Source organism: Colletotrichum godetiae (genome assembly GCF_030913485.1).
Source record: "Colletotrichum godetiae strain CBS 193.32 chromosome Unknown BDP55scaffold_6, whole genome shotgun sequence".
NCBI classification, from domain to species: Eukaryota; Fungi; Ascomycota; class Sordariomycetes; order Glomerellales; family Glomerellaceae; genus Colletotrichum; species Colletotrichum godetiae.
Window position 1 is genome coordinate 169,893 of NW_026851254.1, and position 16,248 is coordinate 186,140.

General features: G+C 54.8%; 3 protein-coding genes across 3 annotated transcripts; all 3 read left to right on the forward strand.

The window, feature by feature from the left end:
• Positions 1 to 729: 729 nt before the first annotated feature.
• On the forward strand, positions 730 to 2,247 carry BDP55DRAFT_544627 (PX domain-containing protein; the record flags this gene model as incomplete). The annotated part of the gene is made up of 2 exons (XM_060568493.1): positions 730 to 990; positions 1,066 to 2,247. 2 exons carry the CDS (start codon positions 730 to 732, stop codon positions 2,245 to 2,247), a joined length of 1,443 nt encoding a protein of 480 aa, XP_060433845.1.
• Positions 2,248 to 4,854: 2,607 nt separating this feature from the next.
• BDP55DRAFT_340326 (subtilase) lies at positions 4,855 to 7,987 on the forward strand. Its single transcript, XM_060566915.1, has 3 exons — positions 4,855 to 6,182; positions 6,237 to 6,811; positions 6,869 to 7,987. Exons 1-3 carry the CDS (start codon positions 5,046 to 5,048, stop codon positions 7,569 to 7,571), a joined length of 2,415 nt encoding a protein of 804 aa, XP_060433846.1. The 5' UTR covers positions 4,855 to 5,045; the 3' UTR covers positions 7,572 to 7,987.
• A 1,915-nt stretch (positions 7,988 to 9,902) lies between these two features.
• On the forward strand, positions 9,903 to 15,446 carry BDP55DRAFT_690886 (uncharacterized protein; the record flags this gene model as incomplete). Its single annotated transcript, XM_060576911.1, has 3 exons — positions 9,903 to 12,204; positions 12,259 to 13,681; positions 13,733 to 15,446. 3 exons carry the CDS (start codon positions 9,903 to 9,905, stop codon positions 15,444 to 15,446), a joined length of 5,439 nt encoding a protein of 1,812 aa, XP_060433847.1.
• Between the last annotated feature and the right edge of the window lie 802 nt (positions 15,447 to 16,248).

Here is a 16,248-nt window from a genome sequence, read left to right on the forward strand (position 1 = left end):
CTAGAAAGATCCATCTCAGGAAGCAAATAGATTCCACTACTGTATAATGGTGGCCGTTGTATGCGTTGCTAGCAAACTTTCCCCCGTTACCACTAAAGCTTCTCAGATAAATCTGTCCAAAAAACCATTTAGCTCTGTAGTTCGTTTCGCTCGTCCGAAAGAAGAGTAGGCATGGCTGGCCTGAGCTTCCAGTATTACGCTCGACGATCCGAGGCAACCCCCTGGTCTGCTTCTGTCGTCTGTTTCTAGGCTGCGTCTGCTTTGGCTGGCGTCGTCATAGCCCTCCGGAACTGGAGGTCTGACAGTGTTGCCCGGCTGCTAGCGAGTTACCTCATCGCTTACCGCTTTCAGGGACAAATGTGGGTACCTGCCATCTCCCCGCTATCGCGCTGCCCAACCGCATCAGGTCAGCTATTATACTAAGCTCGCAGCGTCACCTCTCATGGTTCAGCGACAGGCAGCTCTTGCCTATTCCCCACCACTGCCGCCGACACTTCCAGCCCATTGTCCGGCAAGCGAGACGTTCTTTCCGCCAACTCCATCCGTTGCGACGATCCAAGATCGAGCCTCCAAGATCTGACTATTTCACAACCTTCGCGATTCCAATTCCTGTTCCTGCGTCTTCTGGCTCACCCCACGATCTTCCTTCACAGCCTATCCAACACTAAAAGCGCCTACTTCGGGTCCCGACAACGACGTAACCCCTCCACGTCCGCCTAGCAGGACGCCATGGCGGTCATGGATCAACACCAAGATGATTTCTCTAATGTGTCCTGGAATACCGACGAGCACACTGCTGCAGAGAGCTCGAGCTCAGTGACAGCCACTGAGTACGACGAGGATGCCGATAGAAACGGCCACCATGCCTATGAAAGCGACGCACCTGGCAACGACGACGACCGGGAGGTTCTGGACTGCACAGTTTCCGAGCCGCTCAAGGAAAATGAAGGCTCCAAGGATACCTTTGTTTCCTACCTCATCACCACAAACGTAAGGAAATCCAAGCTGCTCTGTAGAACTTGGCTGCGATTGCGGGTTCTTTGTGCGCTGACACGAAATTTATAGACCACATTCCCCTCCTTCCAGAGATCGCATACCACAGCCCGGCGACGGTTCACAGACTTTGTCTTCTTGTATAAGGCACTGAGCAGAGACTACCCTACCGCCGCAGTACCTCCTCTTCCCGATAAACAGCGTATGGAATATGTCAGTGGTAATCGCTTCGGGCCGGACTTCACCAACCGTCGAGCGCATTCGCTGCAGCGCTTCTTGAATCGCCTCTCCCTCCATCCCGTCCTTCGCCGAGCTGATATCCTCCACATTTTTCTCGAGAGCCCCGACTGGAACGCCACAATGCGCAGCCGCAGCCTCCGAGGATCTCAGAGCAGCGATGCCGGAAGCAGCGGTGTGTTTGATAACCTTACCGACAGCTTCCTCAATGCCTTTTCCAAGGCCCACAAGCACGACAAGCGGTTCTTGGAGGTCCGGGAAAGAAGCGACAAGCTTGATGAGGATTTGGCCCATATCGAGAAGGTTGTAGCGCGCGTGGCGCGCCGGGAGAACGATCTCGAATTGGACTTTAAAGACCTGGCAGAGCAATTCCAGAAGCTCATCACTCTCGAGCCTGGCGTCGAAAACGAAGTTCGACATTTCGCCAATTCGATCGAGGACACTGCCATGGGCCTGCGAAAGCTGAAGGATGTCACTGATGGAGACTATCTCGGCAGTCTCCGGGACATGCAGGCGTACAGTACGGCACTGAAGAGCCTTTTGAAGGCGCGAGAGCAGAAGCAGGTCGACTATGAGCAACTTACGGAGTATCTTAACAAGAACACTGTCGACAGAGACCAGCTCCAGTCAGGCCATGGCTCTGGAGGCCTATCAGGTGCCAGCGGCCGATTGATGCGCAAACTCGAGGACGTGCGTGGAGTCGATCACGAGCAGGCCCGTCGTGATCGCCAGAGAAAACTGGAGATGAACATTGACAAGCTTACTACCGAGGCGGAGCGAGCCAAGAAGACCAGCGAAATGTTCGATGACGAGGTTGTCAAGGAGGTTGCTGACTTTGAGCGAATCAAGCGAGTCGAATTCAAAAAGCAGCTCGGAGGTCTAGCCGACTCCCACATTGAATTCTACGACGAAGTCACGGAAATCTGGGAGAGCTACGTCAAGGCGATGGAAGAGCAAGGCGTTTCGGGCACCCGCAGTACCGGTGTTGAGCCTCCTGGTCGCCGGCTGGCGGAATAGTATTAGAAGGCCCAGAGGGACGTGGGTAGCTTGGCGAGAGCCATGAGGCGTGAAATTGTTCGACGCCAGGACGTTGAAGATTGGGCCGAAACCGCCTAATGGGGTTATATGTTGGTATAGGATCGGGCTTCAGATAGCTCCGGAGCATTACCTCGGACAGATTCAGCAGACGGGAGAGCGGGTTATGCCATCGGAGTATCGGACACCAGTCAGGTAGAACTGGAGATAATCATTAAGAGTGGCGTGTGGATGTGATTAATGAATCAATACATTTTCTTCTTTCCACGATCTTGAACTATTATAAAAGGATGGTGGAAGTCATGAGGCCAGTGTGGCAGACTCCATAGGAATATCTTTTCCAGTTCTGAAGTATAAGGAGGTACTTCGGAATATCCTTCTTCGGCCGATTCGTGACTGCTTCGAAGGATACCATCCATTCATGCAGAAGCAGGGTTGTCCGATGCGGCTCGAGATGCATTTGCCATCAAGGGGGCACCAATGTCTGCCTCTTTGACATACCGGTATGCGGGACATGAGTCTTGGGAGGCTGTCAGAGTTGTGGCTTGCGTTGGGATCATGCCACAGAACCCAGCAACTTGGACATATCCGTACACCAGAGAGGAAACATGTTTGCTGATGTGCGTTCCAGGCACGCCTCTGTTGTTTACATGACTAGGCATACAAACGCTAGGGAAGTCAACGTTTCTTACTATACAACACACATTCAAGCATTCAAGCATAGTACTGCGCGGTGGGAACGAAGGGAGGGTATAACACAAGAGTCTCTTCGTACATCGTAGGGTTGCCACGATGTGCACGAGTGTGTTGGTAGAGAGAGAGAAGAAGAAGCGAACGGGAGCAGATTCCGAAACGGTTGACTGTGTCAAGCGCCAAGGCAGGCGTGAAAATGCTGAAGCCTGAAGCGTGAAGCCTCCTCCCCCGGAGCCAAGAGTCTGAGGCGTGGTCTCTGATTCGACGTTTGGGCCCTCTTACGAATAGGTGAGGTACAATGTACACTGGTACAGTCAGATCTGACTCTCTCGCTGAAAGCGCCCCCCTCTGCTTCGAGAACTGCGGGAAGCAGAATTTCTGTTGTGTCGTGTTAGGCGGGAGAACACGGTTGCCAAAGTTTCGATAGATTACATTCAGGTGGAAAGATCCGAGGCGGTCGTGACCTCCGTGGGGAGCTAGCTGGACTTTCAGTACACATAGGTAGATGGAGGCGAGATACTGACTGTTCGTGCATCGTTATGGAGACAATTCAGGCTAGGACAAGTTTGGCACCCGTAATTTTGCATGTTTACGAATGCGAGTACGTACTTTCCCAAGCACGAGTCTTTAGCAACGGGAGGTGCGCAACCAGCAGCAGCAGCAGCAGCACATGATGAGAGGCAAAAGGAAGAGGATACTTTGACAAAGACATCCACGGCACCTCGTGGCAACAACGGGACCAATGAGGTGGGGCCAGGACGGGCTGCGCCAGTGTTGAAACGGCAGTGTGGGCGGTGGTGCGGCAGTGAGCTTCAACATCTTATTGGGGGCCTTACTGGAGACGAAGTCGCTGCTGCCCACGCCCACCTGAATCGCCGCCTTCCCTTTCCGTATAAAGAAAGGTACCTTGCCGCAAGGTACTCCGTAGCGTGCAGGTATGTATTTGGGTATCGGGTCCTTATCACCAGAAACGCGCAGGACCCCTAACTTCAAAGTCGACGGGTACGGGCTACCTTACATTGGACTAGTGCCCCCAGGTTTGCGTGTACCTGGGCTGCAACCTGCTTGAGAGGATGATGGATCTAATGCGGCCGTGGCTGGTGTGAAGGGGTCTTTTCGGGGGAGTTTGTCTTACTGTAGCAGGTAGCATTGGACGCCCTGTCCGCATCCTTATGTTCCTGCCGTTTTCGAGAAGGCCACGAAACAGCATTTGAGAGAGCATTGCATTGCATCTACCATATGGGCCAGAGACTCTGTCTGCCTTGTGTTCCAGGTCACACTGCCTGTCAGCATTTTCCATTTGCTCCCAAGTTGGCTTCTGAGCTTCGAGTTTCCCTCATCACTTCACTCATCCGTCACATTTTCCAACATCACTTTTTCCATCGCCATCTCCGGTAACGTCGTTACTGGGTGCTGCTGTTGCTGCTCTACCTGTTGGCATTTCTCGCTCTCGCCTGGGCCATTAGCTTTGGTCATATCGATATTAAAGTACATGACAACGGAGAGTGAGACGGAGCTTCCCCGCTGTTTATTACGCATGAACTCTGGTCTTTCAAGTAATACTTTACCAACAATCGCCTGCTATCTCCATCGAATTTGCGTCGCCAAGCAATACAAACGGGTATTGCCAGGTGATCTGTGGTGTACCAGTCCGGCACACCAGTTGGTACGCAGGAGGCATTCCGTGTATTCGAGGGATTCGTAAGGGAATAAAAACGAAAAGCGGAAAGCAGTCACGCTGCACGCAGTCAGTGTCGTGCTGTAAGGGAAATCGGGAAGCTTTGGCCATCTTCAAGGGCCGCCCTTGCCACTTGCGACTCGACCACGTCTCGTCTTCCGCTCTTCCCCCCAGCATACGTTAGACGAGCCACGTCCCGTTTCTTCTCTTTGTTCCCCTGACCGACGAGAGAGGTACGTGTTGTGTCCAGCAGCCTCTTCAAGATAAACAATTTTTTTTTCTTTCTTTCCCTTTCCTGGTTCGACTCGATTTCGATACGGGCACTGAAGCTAATTATCGCCTCTCTACCTCTTCAGTCCCTCCTTTGCGCATCATCAACATCCCCTCGAGGGGTCTTCGGCAGCGCATCATGAAGCTTTCCGCGGTTCTCCTCGGCCTTGCTGCCCTCGCAAGCGGTACTTCCTCCCCTCGAAACTACGAAACGAACGATTACTATGTTCTCGAGCTGGATTCGTCTACATCTCCCGGCCAGGTTGCCGATCGCCTGGGTTTGAGGCACGAGGGTACACTCGGCAGTCTCGACGGCCATCACATCTTCTCAGCTAGGAAGGTCGAGCACGACATCGTCAAGCCAGCTCTGCAGGAGCGCAAGCTGCGGAAACGCGCGCTTGGCGGCTCCGACGTCCTCGATGGCGTCCGTCTCTCGCAAAAACAGCAGCTTCGAAAGCCTTGGGAGAAGAGAGTCCCTCCGCGGTCGCATGGTCCCGCCAACTTCGCTCGCCAGGAGGCGGCCGACCCCAAGATGGTTGAGCAGATGAACGAACTCATGAAGACCCTTGGCATCGCCGACCCCATCTTCAATGAGCAGTGGCATTTGCTCAACACCGTCCAGCCCGGTCACGACATCAACGTCGCCGGCGTCTGGAAGTCGGGTATCACGGGCAAGAACGCAACCGTCGCCATCGTAGACGACGGTCTCGACATGTACAGCGATGACCTGAAGCCGAATTACTACGCCGCCGGCTCTTACGACTTCAACGACCACCGCGAAGAGCCCAAGCCTACCCTCAGCGACGACAAGCACGGCACTCGGTGCGCTGGTGAAGTGTCTGCGGCGAAGAACAACGTCTGCGGTGTAGGCGTGGCCTATGAATCCAAGATTGCGGGTATCCGTATCCTGAGCAAGTTGATTTCCGATGCCGACGAGGCTGTTGCGATGACCTACGACTACCAGCACAACGATATTTACTCATGCTCCTGGGGCCCCCCGGATGACGGTCGATCCATGGATGCGCCTGGTATCCTTATTAAGCGTGCTATGCTCAAGGGCATCCAGCAGGGTCGTGGCGGAAAAGGCTCCATCTATGTCTTTGCCAGTGGTAACGGTGCCGCGAATGATGACAACTGCAACTTTGACGGCTACACGAACTCTATCTACAGCATCACTGTTGGCGCGATTGACAGAAAGGGTCAGCACCCTTATTACTCCGAGAAGTGCTCGGCTCAGCTTGTTGTTACGTACAGCAGTGGCAGCGGAGATGCTATCGTATGTTCCCCATAATCTCTGACGTGACGGGAGCAGAACTAATTGTTTGCGTAGCACACCACTGACGTCGGCCAAAATGCCTGCTACAACGGCCATGGTGGTACTTCCGCCGCTGCTCCTCTGGGTGCTGGTGTCTACGCGCTGGTTCTCGAGGCTCGCCCTGACCTCTCTTGGAGAGATATGCAGTGGCTTGCCATGGACACCGCCGTGCCCATCGATGAGGCCAATGGCGAGTGGATGCCGACCAAGATTGGAAAGAAGTTCAGCCACACGTATGGATACGGCAAGATTGATGCTTTTAAGATGGTTGAGGCAGCCAAGGCCTGGAAGAACGTTAAGCCCCAGGCTTGGTATTACTCTCCATGGATTCACGTCAACAAGGACATTCCCCAAGGCAAGGACGGCATCGCGGTCAGCTTTGACGTCACTGCGGATGCTCTGAAGCAGGCCAACCTGGAGAGACTGGAGCATGTGACGGTCACTATGAACGTGAACCACACACGCAGAGGTGACTTGAGCTGCGACTTGATTAGCCCTGAAGGAGTTACCAGCCACCTCTCTGTAACTCGCAAGATGGACTCGGCCAAGTCCGGCTACGCTGACTGGACTTTCATGAGTGTAGCTCACTGGTAAGTTAAAAGAGAGAACGACGAGACATTAGAATCTATATGCTAACTACAAATTAGGGGTGAATCTGGCATTGGCAAGTGGACCGTTGTGGTCAAGGATTCTAACGAGAACGAACACAAGGGCACTTTCGTCGACTGGCATTTGAAGCTCTGGGGCGAGTCGATTGACGCTAGCAAGGCAACTCTTCTTCCCATGCCCACTGAAGAGGACGACAACGATCACGCGCTTGTCGCTACCACCACTCTGCCGGCTGCCATCACGACAATGACGCACCCTGCCGAGAATACTGCCTCTGTTGTCAAGCCCTCCGACCACCCCGAGCGGCCTACCAAGATCCAATCTGGAGCCGACGCGACACCTACGGAGACCGGCAAGCCCACAGACACGCAAGAGACACCGGCGGCCACGACCAGCCCGTCGAACTGGGTGTCTTGGCTCCCGTCATTCGGAAAGGCTGGCGTCTGGGTCTATGGCGCCATTGGCCTCATTGCTGTGTTCTGCTCTGCTCTGGGTATCTGGTTCTACATTCGTAAGCGTCGCAACAGCGCGCCGCGTGACAATTACGAGTTCGAGCTGCTCAATGAAGACGAGACCGAGGGACTCAATGGCGAAAAGCGTACCCGGGGCCGTGAGCTCTACGATGCGTTTGCTGGTGATGACGAGGACGACGAGGACGAGACTGGGGCATACCACGACCGCCGGGACCGTTCGAGAGAGGGCAGCGGCAACAGAGAGACTGATAGGCTTACCGAAAAATAAGGCGTATGACAGGGCAGGCATGGGCGTCTATTGCATACAAATACCTCGAGGTTCTCTCTTTCTTGTCACTTTTATAGCATTTGGGCATTGTGGTTAGTGTGTTTTCTTTACAAGTTAGACGGCGCTGTTGGTGTTGTGAGGCGCAACCAATCAATCAATTGGAAACATTGGATAGGCCCGTTGCCATTTTCCCGTGAGCTCTTTGTTTGGTTACGGATACCCGTTGGAGAAGGACTAACGTCCAAGCTCTGTAAAGGAGAGGGTGTCCTGGTCTGAAGTATTGACTTGGTGGGCGGGCACTCCCGCACCAAACAGTACAGCTACTGCACGGCTTCTGGACGGCTTGATAATTAAGCTCTCAAGGGTCTTTTTGTTTGTCTGGGTCTGCATTGTTCTGACATTGGAGTGCGACTCATTGTTGTTTAGCTCCTAGGACTTTGTCTGGGGTTGTCTCCTTATCTGCCTTGGTCTCTTGCGTAGGGCAGCCCATCTCACAGACTGAGATAGGTAGTAAACGGTCTATGCTTGAAACAACAGATCATTCAACCAAAGGTGCTGAATTAATTGACTTTGCTTTTTTTTCTCCTTCTCCTTTTTGGGCCTTGGCATGTCGAAGCTGTCGAAGTTGTCGACGTCACCGTCAGTCTAACGGTGAGGTTCAGGTAGGTATCTCTGTTTGCGCCAACCACCTCAATATTCGACCGCCAGTTTCGATTGTGTTTACCCACGTCGGATCGAATTGACTTTTGTTCCAGTTGCAGGGAACTTGATTATCGGGTGCCGTATCTGTCCCGTTCGTACCTTTTTTTTTTTTTTTTTGTCTGGGGCTACCTTGCCTTACTCGATTCGACGATTCGAGGATTGAACAATTACGAGACTTTCAGCCACCTTCTTTCCTACAGATTCAAACGGATCCAATTGTCTTCACATTGTTCTAAGGTGCCAAAGATACCCCTGGCCTGCAAACCTTGTATCCGCACCTTTCCCCGATCTCACATCTCACAATCGCTTGCCTTGTCTTTCCACAGTGTTTTGTACTGCGTACACTTTGGCAGGAAAGATTTACTCACCATGATTCCCTCCGTCGGTCCGCCCCATTGGCGGTTAGTGGTAACAGGGAGGACAGCGGCATATGGTAGCAGGCAAGCTGGAGCCTCTTTCTCCCCCTCCCAGGCTCCCGTGGCCCCCCGTCGGCGTAGATGGCACGATGGAGACGAAGGGGGCTCTAGGAGACTGGGCCTGGCTGCATGTAAGCTGCAGCCATCGGAGTCGTGGTCACTGGTCAATGGCAAGCGAGGCCGTTCAGTGGCTCCATTCCGACCGCCTCTTTTCTTCTTCCATCTTCTACTTTCCCACTCGGAGCTCCTCCTTCTCCTCCTTCTTTGACTCTCGACCTGACAGTGAGACCCTCGTTGACCCAGTTGTATTACTCCGTAGTCCGTACCCCGTTGACAACTAGTCCCCTGTCGCGGCTGTTCGTGCCCAGCGGCAGCGGCATTCGATGCATCTTTCTTGCCTTGCCAGCCCAATCGATGACACGCCTGCGTCCTATCCGAACCGTACCTTGGCGGGTAATCGTGGGAACAGAGTGACAGAGCACCAAAGACGCCAGAGACAAGACTGGGACAGCTGGAACAGACTCAAAGACCCTGGTCGACGAGACAGGGTTTCTTGCGCTTTCTCTCCGCCCAAGCCGCCCCCAACCCCGGTCGAGCATATATCTTGCTAAACCCAACTCGGTGGGCGAATGACGCCGTAGCACAAACCAGTCAACCTCGCTATTTTCCCAGCTCTCGGTTTTCTCTAGCTTCTGCTGGCGTGTGCTTGAGTCGTCAGGCAAAGCTCAAGCTCCCAGTGGGAATTCTCGGAAGGCTCCTTCTTCTTTTTTCTTTTTTTTAACCTCTCGTCTCATATCTCTCTCACCCACTCTCTCGTCTGTATCTTCTCTCGCCTGCAACAATTTCCTTTGGCCCATCATCCCATATCTCACCTCTCGGCATCTCATCTCGGTGACCTACCTATCACTCTCGACTTCCTTGCTCTTGCATACGGCCGACCTCTCTTGCGCCCGCGTGTCTGCATCGCATTGGCTGTTATGGCAAGCCGCATATGTCTCTGACGCCCGGCCATATTCACTCTACCGCTACTTAGACTCTGCTTTAGTTTACCGAGTAGCTTCTAGGTATTTCTGCAGGTTTGCTTTCCCACGGACGGCGGTACGCACGACTCACCGGTCTTTGCGCCCACGTCTGTTCCCGTCTGCAGCCCGATTAGCGCTTCGCAAATCCCAGCGACGACGGTAGACCTTATCCCCGGGGTAGCCTCGCCGCCATGCCTCCTGCGCCGTATTGGGGGGACTTGTCTGGCCCCAAAGCCGCCAGACGCCAGCGTCGCCAATCTGAAGACTTTAGTCTCCCGGAGCGCATGTCACCTGAGCCAATTCCCTCAACCGCAGCAGCAACAGCAGCGGCAGTAGACAAACCGCTTCCTCCTCATCCCCCAAAGTCGAATCGCACTTCACTACAGACAACAAACACCGAGGCCTACACCGAGTCTACCCTCAGCCCCTTCGCGTCGCCCACTGCCTCCAGCTTCGCGGACCAAGGCCTTGCCCCGCGCCCGTCGACTTTTCCCTACGGCGAGTCTCAGTATCCAGACGAGCAGGCCGAGAGGCGCCAGCGACGACGCAGAGAGCGCAACGGCAATGATAGGGACGTGGACCCTGATCTAGACTCTCTCTCAGCTCCCACACCTCCAGCTGCCCCCGATGTGCCCAACGCACCGCCCGTGAGCTTCAGACATCCATATGGCAATGGTGGCCTACCCTACACCATTCCTGCTCCGAGTCCAGCTCGAACACCGCGACAGCCTAGTCCGCTGGTCGGCCCGGAAGACGAGATGAACCCTGAAGAGTACTACAAGGATCCTGCTCCCGAAAGGCAACAGCAGGATCACCCTCCCCTAGACCGCTCCCAGCGCACACTCGATGTCGCAACCGAGGCGCGGCCGCCTCGCGAACCCCGCGATCCTCAAAGTTCGTCAAGAAGGAGATCGGCTGGAGGATCAGGCAGAGATGCGCAGAGGAGAAAAGGATCCATGGGAGACTCCAGCAGGAAGTTCGCCAACGACCGATCTCCATTACAGAGGCTTGAGTCGAAGCTCGACAATATCACGAAAGAGGAAAAGCGAGCTCGTGTCGAGGCTGCAGAGCGCCGCGCCAGGGAGAAGGCTGTGGCGAAGGCTGCCCAGAACCCTGATCTGCTTTCACCACCAGAAGCAACGCAACGCGCGCCGCGACAACAGCCCAAGCAGGAGCCTCAGCGACCACTACCTGAGCCTCCTCGGCAACTACAGCAGTTTCAAGAAGCCGAGCCACCGGTTCAGCAAGTACAGGTACACCAAGTGCCTGTGCAGCAGGTGCGCTTCCGCGATGAAAGATTCGACGATCATCCGCACGTCCAGCAGCACGCCAACGTCGCTGCTTCGCGTGGAGTCCCAGCGCAATACTACCCGGAAGATGAGGCAAGGTATGCGCCGCGCCAGTCGCTCGACGATCGGCGACAACAACCTCAGTACATGCCTGAAAGTCATAAGCGGCATGCATCCGGCCCTTATCCGTCAAGAGGCCCCGCGATGGAGGCGATGGAAGTGAGACATCCTCCACCCTCCTCTGGTGTTCCACAGCGAAGTGTGAGCCTTCGTGAGCCGCCCAGCGAACCTGTCGCAGCGAATTCGGGCATTCCCAAGCGCAATCTGAGCTTTCGCGAGCGGGCTGCGAAGGACAATATGAAATTGCCGCAAGCCGCCGATCCTCAAAGCGTAGACGACAGCCCAGAGCCTACGCCGCCGGTGGCTGGGTCTAGGAGACCCAGTTTCTCTCTGACGCGGAGCGGGAGCAACAAGCTCAAAAAGCAGCCCAAAGGCGACCCTTGGTTCAGCATCCGGAAGGATGCAGAGAAGAAGTACGAAAACATTGAGTTTCGCAATGCCGCCTTGGACCAGTCTGCGGCAGAAAAGGGCGGTCCTCCCGTGCAGAGATCCGTGTCGCACGCGGCGCGCGAACAGGCATTGCCCCCGGACGCAACACTTGAAGAAGCCAGACAGGCCAGGATGCCCAGTAAGGCTGCGAAGCTAATTGGCATTGACTTCGGAGGACCTCAACGACGTGCCACTGCCCCGGCAGCTCAACACTACGACTCCGACTCTGACGGTGAAGATCCTCGATACGAAGACCCTCAACGTGCGCCCGGAGCCTCGGGTGGACGTGGCGATGGACACCCTTATGCACCTCACGGGCATGCCACGGCGCGTGGCAGGCTGACCGACAGGGAATACTACTCCGAGGATGATGGATTTAGCGACGATTCTCGGGATCTGTATCCTGCAAAGAAGACTTTCCGTCCTGGCGAGGGCATCTACAAACCGCCTGTATACCTCGATGAGTGGAAGAAGGCAACGGTCGGTAGCCTCTGCGGCAACATGCTGGACCTCAGCGAGGAGCGCCTAGCTTCCATTGATAAGGACACTCCTTGGTGGGAGGGCGGCAGAGAGGGTGGCGGCGGTAAGCGCAGAGAAAGCACATCGCGGCCACGCAAGGCTGAAGCCTTTGATGGCGAGTACGACGACACACATGGTAAGTTTCCCATGGACTGAGGTGCCTTGTATCATGGAACTAACAGAGACCTAGCGCCTACACGGTTTAAGCCGCCGCTGTTCCTCAAGTGTGGTCCGTTGTTGAGATACTGCGGACTCAAGCACGAAAAGGTGCCCGCTCGCAACAGGAACATCGCTGTCAACGAGAAGACATTGTGGAGGGGCTCAGTCATGATCGTCACGCAAGACAGCGATTCCTCATACGAAATCGCGCCAACTCTGAGGCTTTTCGTGCAGCCTATCGAGCTTCTACCGCCCCCGCCTCAGGAGATCTCCGGGGAGCAGGGCTTGCCGCCAGAATACGTGGACCCGATTGCGGGCATCCCGAAGCTGGGCAGACGGGGAGAGACGCTATATGTCCGCCCTGTGGAGCATCTCGACGAGGCCAAGGACTTGTCCAGAGACGAGACAGACAATGGCCTATTTGAGAAGACGAGAAGCCCGCCCGACTACACCCCGCCAAATGGGTCTCCGGACTTGCCTGGGTCTTTCGCCAGCCGTAGAAAGCGCGTGGAGATTGACGGAGAAAAGGTCTCCAAGTACAAGGATGTTCGCGGCTTCAGACTGCACGCAGAGCGCGGATGCACATTCTGGCGCTTCAACATTGAGATCGAGCTTCGTGAGAAGCAGCAGCGGATCGCATACAGAATCAACAGGGGACCTGCTATGGGCTTCTGGGTTCCCGCGCTGGGCCAGTCCATGAACATCATGTTCCACAGCTGCAACGGCTTCAGTGCTAGTGTCAACCCCGACGACTTCAGCGGACCGGACCCCATGTGGCGCGACGTTCTCAACACGCACCAGTCACAGCCTTTCCACGTCATGATTGGCGGTGGCGATCAAATCTACAATGATTGCCTGATGGACCAAAGCAAGCAGTTCCGCGAATGGCTGGCGATCAAGAATCCCTTACACAAGCATAACTCGCCCTTCACCCTGACAATGCAGGATGAGCTTGAGCGAGCTTATCTGGAACGGTACTGCATGTGGTTCTCGCAAGGTCTGTTTGGTCTGGCCAATTCGCAGATTCCCATGGTCAACATGTGGGACGACCACGATATCTCTGATGGCTTCGGCTCCTACGCACACCACGACATGAACTCCCCAGTGTTCTCTGGACTTGGCAACGTTGCCTACAAGTACTACATGCTATTCCAGCACCAGAGCGTTCCAAGTGAGACGGATGCCACTGAGCCCAGTTGGGTGCTTGGCAGCAAACCTGGTCCGTACATCAGCGAGTTGAGCCGTAGCTTGTTTGTTGAGCTAGGATCCAATATTTCTCTACTCGCTGTTGACGGCAGAACGGAGCGGACCGAACTTGATGTGGTCAGTGAGCCCTCGTGGCAGAAGATCATGGACCGCTGCTATGAAGAGCTGCGGACAGGCAGAACCAAGCACTTGCTTGTTTTGCTTGGCGTTCCGATTGCCTACCCCAGATTGGTCTGGTTGGAAAACATGTAAGTCGATACGGACCCAGTGACAACATGAAGACAAGCTAACAAATGCAGTCTCACTTCGAGAGCCATGGATCCCGTCAAGGCACTCGGAAAGCTGGGCATGCTCGGCAATACCCTCAACCACATTGACGGAGGCGTCGAAGTTCTCGACGACCTCAACGACCACTGGACTGCCAAGAACCACAAGAAGGAGCGCACAGTCGTGATCCAAGATATGCAGGATCTGGCGGCTGATAAGTCCGTGAGAGTTACTTTCCTGAGTGGTGACGTTCATCTCGCTGCGGTGGGCCAGTTCTACGCCAACCCCAAGCTCGGCCTACCCAAGCACAAGGACTTCCGATACATGCCAAATGTTGTCTCCTCAGCGATCGTCAACACGCCGCCTCCTGATCTGATGGCGGATATCCTGAACAAGCGTAACAAGATTCATCACTTTGACGAGTCGACCGATGAAGACATGATCCCGCTCTTCCACCATGGCGTCGATGGTAAAGCGAGAAACAACAAGCACCTGTTGCCCCATCGCAACTGGTGCTCTATCCGAGAATGGACTCCAGGCACAACGCCGCCTCCCACGCCGCCGTTGTCGGCTTATGATAGAAGCCCAAGCCCACCAGCCAGCCGTGGAGGCCTCTTGAGACGGTTCTCTTCGAATCGTGGCCCTGCCTACCGACCCGATGTTCAGCGCGATGAGTCTCGTTCGCGTCCTCCGATTTCCAACAACAAGGGCAAGGCTGGTGGTCTGTTCCGAAGTCTCTCGCGCCGCAACTCGACTGACGGAGGCCGACCACCCACTGTTGACAAGCCCAAGCGGTCATTGTCGTTGACGCGTGTCTTCAGTCTTGGCCGCCGAAACAGCAAAAAGTCTCAGCCCGATGATGGTGGCATCAATGGAAATTGGGGAGAGGAAGAAAGCGTCGACGGCAGTGTTGATGATGGATACTATGGATATGATGATGAGTACGACCGCCGACGTGCGCCCAGGTCTCGGGGTATGGGTCTTCGAGGGGGAGGAGGACACGACGAGTACCAGTCCGGTGACGACTCCTACTTCACGGCTCGTCCTGCAGCACGGATGAGGGGCGCACCTGTCAGGGCTGGACCTGAGTCGGAAGACGAGTTCTCGCCCGGCGATGAGTCCCAGTTCACAGCTCATCCGCCACCGCGCGCCTACACTATGGGTGACGAGCGCCAGGTTCCTCGGTCGCAAGAGATGCTACCACGACCAAAGGCGTTCCACCGTACCCCAACCGGGCTGTCGGTTAAGCAGAAGAAGAAGAAGGCGGACACATATGAAGTCGACCTTGAGGGTGGCTTGGATATTTGCCTCAATGTGGAGGTGAACCAGAAAGATCCCACTGGCATTACGGTGCCTTACCGACTGCTTGTGCCACGCCTCATCTGGGACGACGCCAAGGAGGCGGCTACAGTGCAGCCGGCTCCTCCTTCTGGCTTCAAGAGAATGTTCAGCATGAAGAAGAAGGATGCTGGCGCCGTCGTGCAGCCTCAGGGACCGGCGTCAGAAGAGCAGTTTGAGGGATCTGTCAAACAAGGCTCCGTCAAGCAGGGCTCACTTAAGCAAGGGTCCGTCAGGCAGCCATCAGTAGCACCTTCCGCTGGACGGGAGCCTGTCTACGATGCGCCGCCTAAGAACGCAAGGTACGAATCGCCTGGAGGTTATGATTCGGCCCGCACACACGGGTCGTCGGGGAGATTCGACTCGCCGGCTAGGCACGAGATGCAGAGTGTGAGGCAGGGCCGGTGAAGGGAAACGCGCGACGACGTAAACGAGGGTTAATGAGAATGAGGGTGAAGGCTTTTCTTTTTTTCTTTTTGGTACATTATTGGTTCGAAGCATGACATGTGGGCATTGCGACGGAGTAGGATTGCAAACGAGGATACAAAAGTTTTGGATTGCTGGCTCTCCCTTCCTTGAGTTGGGGGATAGGCTTTTTTCGATACCTCTAGGGCCGGGTGGCCTTTTTACGTTAGTAATGACGATTATGACTCCTAAGCTTGGATGAGATGAAGTGATTGCGAGACCCAGATGTGCTCAACTCCTGATCAGCATCGATTTGTTACGGCCCGATAAAGATCGAGGACGAAAATGTAAAGCAAGGGACGATGTGAAGGGGGGGGATGACTCCATAATCGAAAGCTATAGCCAACGCGATAGCGCTGCACTTCAGGATTATAACCATCTTAAGCTTCTGAGCAGAAGTCCCTGCGTCATGGCTGTGAGGTAGCTAGCTATTGGGAAAATCTGAGGTGGTTCGCTTGCTCCCTATAGCCTACCTGCCTCACCTGCCTCGGGTATAGATGGATGTAGGTGCAGGAGGTGACGCTTGCCCAACCACTGCCGCTTCGATACCGATGCGTGACGTGCGCCGTAACAAGCAGCATGCATTTCAGGGAGTTTCTAGGCTTTTTTTCTTCAGTATGATTGGCATCCAATCCTTTCGGTTAATCGAAGATTATGGGCTCCTCCTTCACAAGGATTTAAGCCCCGAGACTGACAAGACTCAAGCTGGCTACTCGGGCCGATATCCAACACTTGCTTCGGAGTA

Bases quoted from the DNA above. Each gene is read 5' to 3' on its own strand.
- BDP55DRAFT_340326 (XM_060566915.1), top strand. From the start codon at position 5,046: ATGAAGCTTTCCGCGGTTCTCCTCGGCCTTGCTGCCCTCGCAAGCGGT. The intron at 6,183-6,236 runs GTATGTTCCCCA...TTGTTTGCGTAG, and splicing joins GTGGCAGCGGAGATGCTATC to CACACCACTGACGTCGGCCA. The intron at 6,812-6,868 runs GTAAGTTAAAAG...ACTACAAATTAG, and splicing joins TTCATGAGTGTAGCTCACTG to GGGTGAATCTGGCATTGGCA.